At 43.2% G+C, this 10,717-nt stretch overlaps 2 protein-coding genes across 2 annotated transcripts; one reads left to right on the top strand and one right to left on the bottom strand.

Moving 5' to 3' along the window:
• Positions 1–512: 512 nt before the first annotated feature.
• Positions 513–3,379, bottom strand: LOC125515228 (RGS1-HXK1-interacting protein 1). Its single transcript, XM_048680667.2, has 9 exons — positions 2,988–3,379; positions 2,835–2,901; positions 2,599–2,676; positions 1,961–2,013; positions 1,557–1,640; positions 1,399–1,451; positions 1,248–1,312; positions 1,084–1,142; positions 513–859 (listed from the first exon to the last, which is right to left on the bottom strand). The coding sequence occupies exons 1-9, from the start codon at positions 3,282–3,284 to the stop codon at positions 770–772; spliced, it is 846 nt and encodes a 281-aa protein (XP_048536624.2). The 5' UTR covers positions 3,285–3,379; the 3' UTR covers positions 513–769.
• A 4,143-nt stretch (positions 3,380–7,522) lies between these two features.
• LOC125513311 (uncharacterized) lies at positions 7,523–9,656 on the top strand. Its single transcript, XM_048678392.2, has one exon. It carries the CDS (start codon positions 8,569–8,571, stop codon positions 9,544–9,546), a length of 978 nt encoding a protein of 325 aa, XP_048534349.1. The 5' UTR covers positions 7,523–8,568; the 3' UTR covers positions 9,547–9,656.
• The last annotated feature ends 1,061 nt before the right edge of the window (positions 9,657–10,717 follow it).

Raw genomic sequence — 10,717 nt, 5'->3', positions numbered from 1 at the left:
CCGTTTGGGGAGTCTGCATCTGTGCTAGCCCGCGCCGGCCCGCAAAAACGGTTTTGCGCGAACTGCAAACGCGTTTTGCGGGCCGGCGTTTTGCGGGGTCTGCTAGAGTTGCTCTAAGGGGTCCAAAATATGAAAAGCACATCTGACATTTATATTTGACCAAGAAATTGCTAAAAAAATGTAGATTTATTTTTTTAAATGAGAATATGTGGATTGTGCAATACAAAATTAATAGAGATCATTGGGTTGGCATTCAGAAACCTCTTTTCATCTTGTCCAATTAATCTGTATCTATTATATATTATACTTCAAGTATAGTTGCTGAACAAAGGAAATCAACGTGCCTTACATTACAATGCAACATCTTGAACCTTATATATGGTTAGAATTTTGCAATTTCATAAAATCCTCTATATGACGAACTGGAGTATATTTCCCCGCAAAAGGGAAAAAAAACTGGAGCATATAGTGTCAGAACCTCCAGCACCATGCAAACATATACTACGAAAAGAGAACTGCAAATCATACCAAAATATATATTAAAATAACATCAACCAATGTCGATGAACAAAGACACCGCAGAGTGTCATCTGTTGCTGGTGAGAATTCAGCGCAGCAGAAGCACATTTACAGGAGTGACAAAACTTATTGTTTCTTCCATTCCATGGGAAGATATTTTCTGAGAAAGATCCGCCAATGGCTTGCACGTCATGTTCCTTGAGGTTAAAAAGAAGAAGAAATATGGCCGCAGGGACAATGGTGGAGACAGTTAGATAGGGACGCCATAATTCACAATCTTCGTGAGGGCGGAGTTGAGCACACGCTTCTCCTTCTTGACCTGAGAGGCTAGGCCGGAAATCTGCCGGGAAAAGAGAAAACAATGTTGACATGAACTTACATTACAAAATTCTCCAGCTTCACCAACAACAAAAAATTACATATATTTACAAAGGAGATGGGTGCAATCTATTGTGGACGGATTGACGAGCAAAGATAATAGTACAACTAGTCAACACATAACCTGTACATAGTTGAAGAGAATAGTAGTGCAATGAAGTGCAAACTACAGTTATATTTACTGACCTCTGATCGAAATTCAGATGCATGTGCTCTTGGAAGCTGATCAAGAATTCCCTTGAGACCTAAGAAGGAGAATTTTATCATATGTAAGATTCAAGGCGAGAAATTTCCACACCAAATTCGAAGTTATTAAACAAAGCAATGGCCTCTCAAGGAATTGCACGCACCTACTGCTTGGTTTTCAATATCACTGATTTGCTTCAACTCAGTTTGAATGGCACGCCCTTCTTCCCTGAGAAGGTGTACATCCATTCCAATGTTATATGAAAAATAAATAGAAACAGAAATGATAACTGGGTCAAACAAGGAACTACATGCCTGAGTGTATTCCATCCTTTCTGGAATCTTTTTTCTGCTGTTGCAGCTCGATCCTGGAACGCATATGCAATAGTTTTAACCATGAGTTACATAGAAATTACAATTCCCAGGTTTAAAACAAATGTCTTGGTGTTCAATCTACACATAAAGAAAGTTACCATCAGTTTTTGGCTTTCATTCGACATAAGATTGACTGTTTGCCGCATGTGATTCACTTCAGCCTGGATACCAGAAAGTAGGGTCTACAATACAGCAAGTTGTGTTAGACAACCCACCTATTATTGTTTCTAAGGAAAATCAACCCTGTTGTTAAAGACTGCAGGTACCATAAACGAACTTCATAAAATCGTGATCATTTATGTTCTAAAAACAGAAGGAACTGTATTATAACATGCTGATGCAAATAATAAAACATATTGCTCAACAGGTCAGAGTTGATCAACAAGTAGTACGATATGACAAGTTATAAGATGGTTGATGCAGCTTCCAAATATTAAGCTAGCAAATAACTTGTCAATTCACAATGAAGTATGAGCTAATTAAACTGACAGGTAGTGCTCACCTCCTTGCTGACAAATACACGCCGTACACGTTGGATTAGGTAGCTCCTTGGCCCTGCAACGATCAATGACTCAGTTTCAGTCACACTTAATTTAGCAGTATACAAGAAAGCATCCAATTTTTCAGCCTTCATGGAATATCATGGAGCAAACTTCCACTGAATCAACAACCTTGTAATTCGTACCGTGAAATGCTAGAAACTACACCTACACATTAAAGGTTGGATAATCTGAACTGAATTTCAGGGAAGCTGTAATATAATTCACCTAATCCAATATCCAATATCAAAAGAATAATGCGATCAGACAACCTGAATCTACAGGGAAAGGATATGTGCATGATAATTTAAGTTGGACACAGTTAACTGGTTTGCGGTAGTATCAAGACATTCCAGTTAACTGAAAGAAATGAAACATAAATTTTAAATTTCATTCAAGATACAGGGGGGAAATGGTTGCAAACAACTTAAAACTCATTATCCTTTACAAGAGTAAATAATGTGCAAAGCATTCCTCCACACGCAGGTACCGTATTTCTTTGTGAATAGCAAGCAATGACAAATCAGATTCTAATACAAACATCTCAATCTCATCCAACATAACGCCACAAAGCAAATGGTTTCCAGGGAAATGAGATTACTTTTGAGCAGCACGATTCCTGCAACCGTGGCTGAGCCCGCAGCAATGCCCGGATGCTCGATGGCCATGATGACACCCTCTGCAAAGGCAGCAACAATCAATACTTGATTTCAACGTATACAGCCACAAATGCGCCGACGAGAGATCAAAATCCGACCATTGGACATTCATCTGACCCAAGCTAATCATGATAATCCGTCCATAGTTATGCGATTTTGTAACCCACGATCTGCTCACCTTTGATCTTGCCCAGCGCCATCTGCTCACGAGCAAAGTACTCCTTCTTCACCCATTCCAGCTCTTCCTACACCAAGGGAAAAATACAAATCAACCCGAGCTTGAGCAAATTTCGGCGAGATCGGAGGGGAATGTGGGGGTAGAAGGCGGAACCTTAGCGGCCTGGGTGATTGTTGGGACGGCGGCGAGCGCGCCGGACATGGCCGCGTTGGCGGCGTCGGACGCGGCGATGGCGGAGGAGTAGGCGTGCGCGTGGGCGGTGTCGACGGCGGTCCTGGCGGCGGTGGCCAGGTCGGCCCCGAAGGCCTCGCCCCGGCGCGTGTAGTCCGCGGCCGCGGCCGCCGCGGAGGACGCGGAGGAGGCCACCATGGAGGAGATGGACCCGCCGCTCTCTGGCTGCTGCTGCGGCGGCGGCGAGTCGCCGGCGGGAGCGGACGGCGCGTCGGTCATGGCGGCGGCGCGGTGGGGCTGTGGCTGCGTCGGATCCGGACCTGTTCTGCGGAAATGGGGTTGGGAAAAATAGATTGGCGTACTACCTGGAATACGTTTCCATGGCGTGGACACGTATTCTGCTTATACGCATTCCATTTGTTCACTCTCTTCGCCTTTTTTTTTTACCTCTTCGCTCTTAGAGATGTCAAACACCGCCTCATGCTCTTTCACGAACCATTGGAAGGTGAGAGCATGCTTTGATTTATGATGGCCATAAAAGGTTCGTAGCAACGAGGAGCAATGTCAAGCCTGGTGCTCGCATTATTTCTGGATTTATGTCAGAATTTCCGGCGATGCGATTTTAGTAGGAAGACTTGTTTCCGTCGACTATGATGCATTTTTTGTGACTTCGCCAATCTCAAGATAATATGCCGGTGCTTATACGGTAGGGTGTACTTGTGTGTGTTCATAGGGATGAGTGCATGCGCGTGTATATGAGCGTCTACATCTGTACGGTGTTAATTTTTTTCGTCCAAGTATATTTTTTCTTTGTATTTTTCCACCATATAACATTTAATAGCATGCCTTCACCCATTTGAATAAACTAGCAAATGTGTACGTGCAATGCACGTTGATAGAAAATTAATTGCATGGTCATATCAGGCAAAAAGTTTAATCAGCATTAATATTAGGTAGGAGATCAATTACGCGTGAATTATGTGTATAGTCTATATTCGGTATGTTTATTAGTTTCATGTTAAACATGTCGAGCACTTGTCATTGGAGTAATATAGGTGATTGATTGACAATGTTTGGAGAAGCTTGGAGAGTTTCTGAACAGGGCGGCCCACGCAGCCACGCTCTTGGGGCGGCCCAACGCGCTCGCTTGCTTCGTTCTCGCTTCCTTCTGTCGCTCGGCTCGCCGCCGATTCCTTCGCCTCTTCATAATTAAGTGGGGCCACTGGGGGTGTTTGACCCTTGAATTAAAAAAGGCGATTTGGAAAAATTCGCAAATTCAGAAATAGTTCATGAAGAGAAAAGAGCAAAATTGAAAAAAAAAATCATGATTTTTAATAAAGTTCATCAGTTTTTTAAAAAATAGTCGAATTTGAAAAAAAATTCATCATATTTGAAAAAACTTCATCGAATTTGGAAAAATCATCAAATTTGAAAACACTTCATTGAATTTAAAAAAGTTCATCGATTTTTTTTATAAATTAATAAATTAAAAAATCATCAGTTTTGAAATAAAAAGGTCATCGATATTGGAAGAAGTTTGTGAATTTTGAAAAAAAAGTAAAGAAAAGGAAAACAAAAAATTAAAAATTAAAAGAAAAGAAGTAGAAAGAGAAAAAGAAAAGAAATAGGAAAGGAAAGGAAAGAAAAAACCAAACAATACCGGTCCAGAAAAAAAACAGATAAAAAAATAACCAGCTGGGAACCGGGGGCTTCGCGCGAACTGAAGAAAGAAGAAAAGGAAGAAATGAAGTAAGTAGGCCCAAAGCTCCTATCCTAGTGTTATTGGGGTTCTCTCTTAATTAAGAACAGATCTTGAGTTTGATGAATCGGTCGGTCGCATACTTAAAAAAAATAAAAGGAAGAAAAAGAAAAAAGGTCCAACCCATGGGGGTTGCGCCCGTTTGCGTTGATGCCTATGTGACTTTGTTACTCTATATGCCGACTAATAAGACAACGCATAGAATTTTTCGCCCATGACCGAAACCAAATGGACCCTATGTGACTTTGTTTCTCTATATGCCGACTTTTTATCCGATAAGGTGTAGAATTTGTCTAGGCAACACAATGCCACAATAAAAAATTCAATAAAGAGATTATTTACAGACGGACAAGGATTCGAAGCCATGCCTAGTTTTATTGATCGTGGATTGGTCGATGGTCATCAGTATGAGGGACAGGTCACATTCAGATCACTGTCGCAGACGGCGCGTCATAGCTATAATTTAGGCCGGGCTACTGATTGTAGATTGAGGGCATGATGGCATGACGAGATAGGAACTTCATGGAGTATGAGTAGACACCGTGTGGTCCTGAGGCGATCTGTACAATAAAAAGAAGAAGTAGCTGGAAGAACCTCCGTCAAACAAGGTATGCCGGAAATGTCATGATTGAGGTCACTGCTATGATAATCACACGCCATAGTACCCGATTGCTTCTCAATCCTACCTAGCTAGCTCCACGTACATAGAGATCAAAAGGCCATGCCAAAGCATGTTCTAGTAGCTAGCTATGTTCATATGGTTCTTTTCAGTTCCATGTATGTATGCGATGCATGATGCATCACTCAAAAGAAAACACCCTAGTTGGTCTATGCTAGCTTCTCAAAATCACCATAGTTGGTATACAATTTATAGAACCTACATTGTTGCCGTTGTGTTCATCAATGCATGGTGGCTAATAGTTTATGGCGGAGAAATTATTATGGAGATTTGTTACTTTACTTTATATCTTGCTTGGTTGGAGACAACTATGGAGAGAATGGAAATCCAGAGATATAAAGTCACATGTTTGGAAGCAATAGATTTTTAGAAGGGAGTAAGTGCTAGAATTGAAAATCCAACATTTCACATTTTAGAGGGGAGGGCATGAGAGCTGTGAGGGGAATTGCTTTACCACAAACATTTTGACAATTCATCATAAATTATGTCATCCTTTCTTAGCAATTCTCTCATAAATCCTCAGTAACCAAATAAGGGAATAAACTCCCCTCGAATTCTCAGAGACCATTTCCATTTGATACCAATAGAAGATTGGGATTAAAACTAATAATCAACGTCTATCCTCAACTCCCTCCTCTAAACCATCATTGCACTTTCTGGTATATGCCAAATGTGTTGTTAGAATATTTCTACGATACTTGAAAAGTAGCCTAACAATCCAAACTACATGCATCCGGTCAGTAAAATTGCAGAGTTGGCATACTTCATGATAAATATAGGTTGGAAGACAAGTCATGTAGGCTAATATTGATGATTACATTGCATACCTGGCCACATGTAATGCTAATTAGGGGTGGTCCAAGAAATGTACAAATGAGGGGACTGAGCGGGGCCTAGAGGTGCTAGATTGTCCATACTCCACTAATTTGGTAAAAAAAAAAAGGTACATGGATATGAAGTGCCATGATTTGGCTGACGAGCATCAGGTAGCTTATCAATGTCATTCACACAGGTCTTGAGATGTCAACATTATCCATTAATGATATTTAGTTGGTAGCAACGAGTGGCATACTAGCACCGTGGATTTGTGATAATCTGGCTTTTAATCAGACTTTTTCTTATTTTCTTGCTTGGTTCAAGTGACTTTGTTTCTATATGTTTGTTTTTTACGCGATAAGGTACATCATGTTTCTAGGCAACATAGTGAGACAACAAAAAAGTTCAATTAATATGTCATTTTTCACAATGGTAAGGATTTAAAGCCATCATCGGGTTTATCGATCGTGGATTACATTCATATCATTGCACAAGACCGGGGTGTGGCAGTACCTGCGCTTCAGGCCGAGCTTGTCATCGCAAGCTGTGGTGGTGGGCATCACGGCTTGACGAGATAGGCACGCCATGCAGCATGAGCAGCCACCACATCGTCGTGCGGCAATCCATGCAATGAAAAGAAGATGTAACTGGCTAGTTGGAAGAACCTCCGTCTAACGAGCCAACGAGGTATGCCAAACACGTGATCCCTGTTGTCATTGTTATGGTAATCGCACGCCTTAGTTCCCGGTTGCCCCTCAAGCCTACCTAGCTAGCACGAACGTGCAGCGAGAGATCAAAAGGCCATGCCAAAGCATGAGCGAGTAGCTGGCTATGTTCATACGGTTCTTTTCAGTACCATGTATGTATGCGATGCATGATGCATCACTCAATAGAAAAATCATAGTTGTTCTATGCTAGCTTCTCAAAATCCCCATTGTTGGCATACATTTCATAGAACCTACAATGTTGTCGCTGTGTTCACCAATGCATGGTAGCTAATAGTTCACACAGGAGAAGTTATTATGAAGATTCCTTAGTTAGCTTTAGAGCATCTTCAGCCGCGTCCGAGGAGCCTTTTTTTAGTGCCGGCGTTAAAAAAAATGTCCCAGTCGCACTCCCAGAGGCTTGTTTTGCGTCGGATTTAATGAAAACTAGGGCCGACGCTCGCAAGGCAATCCCAGGGAATCGGGGGGCAGATGGGGGCGCCGGCACTAGTTTTTGGCTGCAAAAGGCCCACCGTCAGCCTCTATTCTCTCTCTCCTTCCTTTTTCTGACTACTAGGCCCACCACGTGCAGTGCCCGCCGCCCGCATGCAAGAATCTCCTCTTTCTCCCCATGCCCGCCGCCCCTTCTCCTCCACGCTCCACCGGCCCTCATCCGCCGTCGCGGCCTGCACCGGCTCCGGAAAGGCGGGTGCGGCCGGCGAGCGGGCGCGGTCAGGGCTCCATCGCGCCACCCGAGCTTGCCTCTCCGGCCGGATCCCGCGGGTGCGGCCGGCTCACCTCGCTGATGCTCGATGCGGCAACCGGCCTCTGCCTCCTCACCGCTGCTGGTCGCGGCCGCCTCCTCACCGCGCGCCGGCCTCTGCCTCCTCACCGCTAGCGGATGGCGGCAGTTCCGGCTGCTCTGCTCCGCTCTGTTTTTCTGGTGCGTCAAGGAAGGTCGTTCCGGCTGCTCTGCCCCGCTTGTCCAGGAACGCTCCGTCGCCGTCGCCGGCCAGCCTGCCGGATCCGCGCCCTATCTTGCTAGACAGGGACCCCCATGGCCGACGAGAGGCCCTTGAAGCTGTTGCTCCCCTCGTGGGACCTCCGCGACCACCTCCGGCTCAGCCGCGGCGATGTCGGCTTCTCGTGGCCTCGAGGCCGGCGCACGCGCACGCGACCGCGACGGCCTTGGCCTTGGAGTCGGAGACGACGAGCCGGGAGATGCAGCTGCGGCAGAAGGGGCAGGCCAGCGGCTGCAGCGTGGCCGGGTTGGGCTTGTTGTGGCAGCAGAGCGCGAGCTGCACGCCTCTGACCTTGTATCGGCGAGGAGTCCGAGTACTTGCTTCCCTTGAGGATCTTCTTCTCCCGCTCCCTGTTGGCCTCGGCAAGGGCCGCCTCTAGGAGTCCGCCAAAACCCGACTGCTACTACCTACAGTATTCTGCTTCATGGGTATGCTATGGAAAAATCTTTTCATGATATGCATTGTCTTATTGATTTGATGGTAGAAAATGGCATTTCACCAGATCATTATGTCTACAACATACTCATATCTGCATACGCTAAAGAAGAAATGGTTGGTGAGGTAATGCGTATATTTAAAAAAAATGCAGCAGCATGGATTGGACCCTAATGTTGCGACCTACGGAACGGTAATAAACTTACTTTGCAGTGTTGGCCAAATGGATGATACTGTGTCGCAATTCAATCAAATGATAACAGAAGGATTAGCTCCTGGTACCATAGTTTTCAACCACCTTATTAGTGGTTTTTGTACTTGTGGCAAATGGGAGAAGGTTCATGAACTATTTTCTGAAATGTTGGATCGCGGCATCTGTCCAGACACAGTGTTCTTCGACACAGTTATGGATCGCCTTTGCAAAAATGGAAGGGTTACGGAAGCCCAGGATCTCTTCGACCTGATGGTACCCATGGGTGTGAAGCCTGATGTGTGTACTTATAACACACTGATGGGTGGATACTTGTTCATTGGTAAGATGGATGAAGTGAGCAAGTTACTAGAAAATATGTGCTCAATTGGCTTGAAACTGGATGTTGTCACCTATAGCATACTGATAGATGGTTACTCTAAGAATGGAAGGATAGATGATGCATTGGTTGTTTTCAGGGAAATGATGGACGGGAAGGTTGAGCCTTCTGTTATCACTTTTAATATTATGATTGGTGCATTGCTTAAAGGTGGCAGGAAGGAAGAAGCCACAGATTTGTTTAATGGTATCTGGCCCAAAGGATTAGTGCCCGATGTTGTTACATATAGCTTAATGATACAAAAACTTATAGAAGAAGGTTCTCTACAAGAGTCTGATGATCTATTCCTTTCTATGGAGAAGAATGGATGTGCTGCCGACTCCCGTATGCTAAATGCTATAGTTAGAAGCTTACTTCAGAAAGGGGAGGTGCCCAGGGCTGGGTCTTACCTGTCCAAAATTGATGAGAGGAGCTTCACCCTTGAAGCTTCCACAGCTAGCTTGGTGACAGCACTTGCGTCAGGGGGGAAAGGCCAAGAATATAAGGAGTTACTCCTCGAAAAATACCACTCTTTTCTGGAACACGGCACGGATTGAAACCTTTTCTAGAGATTTTCTTTGTAACCTGAGCTGCTAATGGAGGCCTGAACTTTACTTTGTACCTTACATCTGCCAAGCTTTTCCTTTTGTAGTATGTCTAAAATGTTGGTCACTTCTCTTGGTAGTAATTCTGGGAGGGACTTGTATTAGTAGTGAATGTCTGACTATGCACAATTCTGATGAACGACTATCTGTGTTTCTATATGGCTGCCTTCTACTTCAGTTGAGCTGTTCATTTGGCCTTCACTAAGCTGCAATTTATATTAGTTTCATCAGTCTTTGATTTGACCTAATAAATTAATCTCAACGCCTTTTTCTTTGTGTGTTGTAATGATGGACATATACTAGTGATTCACCACTTTATAATGTGAGAAGACCTTTGGCAAAATGGCAACCATTGTCAATAGCCAGCAACCATGCTGTTTACAGCTGATCATGATATGATGACCGAGTTCTGCTTGTGGAATCACTGAAGTTGCTAGCAGCAAGTTAGTTTCTGTTTTCCCTTTGTTCTTTACATTTGACAGCGTAAATTTGTTGGATTTGAAATAGTGTAACGTACATATTTTGCAATATAGATAATATTGCATTGCTAAGTTAATTTGGCACTTTTGTTGTTTTCAAGAGGGCAGTTATGCTTATTTTCTTGGTATGATCCTGTCTTGTAGTCTGAACTCCATCAATATAATAGTTTACCACGGTAAACGTAACCACATGAAAAAACAAAAAAGATAGCTCGCTTGCTGGCAGAGATCTCTTTCTTTACCTTAATTTTCATAATGTAAAGCAATCTCTTAACCCAAGTTGAAAAATTTAGCGTTCAGACATTTCCATCCTTCCAATGATCAACGTATCTGTCACATGATTGTTCATCGAGTCCATTGGATATGTTATCAACTACTCCCTCCGTAAAGAAATATAAGAGCGTTTAGATTACTAATTTAGTTATAATTAGTGATCTAAGTGCTCTTATATTTCTTTATGGAGGGAGTATATTTTTTGCCCAACTGAGTCAAAGGTCATATAGAGCATTTTTCTTTTCTTGATCTATATATAGAAACGTGTCCTAGTCGTCTTCTTGTAAAAACGGTTGTCTCTATTTAATGAAATATAAGTATTAACTTGTCCTAGTCGTCTTCTTGTAAACTGGTTTTCAGGTACGGAGACA

This window comes from Triticum urartu, chromosome 6A, assembly GCF_056163025.1.
Source record: "Triticum urartu cultivar PI428250 chromosome 6A, HENAU_Tu73, whole genome shotgun sequence".
Classification (NCBI taxonomy): domain Eukaryota; kingdom Viridiplantae; phylum Streptophyta; class Magnoliopsida; order Poales; family Poaceae; genus Triticum; species Triticum urartu.
The sequence above is the reverse complement of the archived record's forward strand: the minus strand, read 5'-3'. Positions and strand labels throughout refer to the sequence as shown.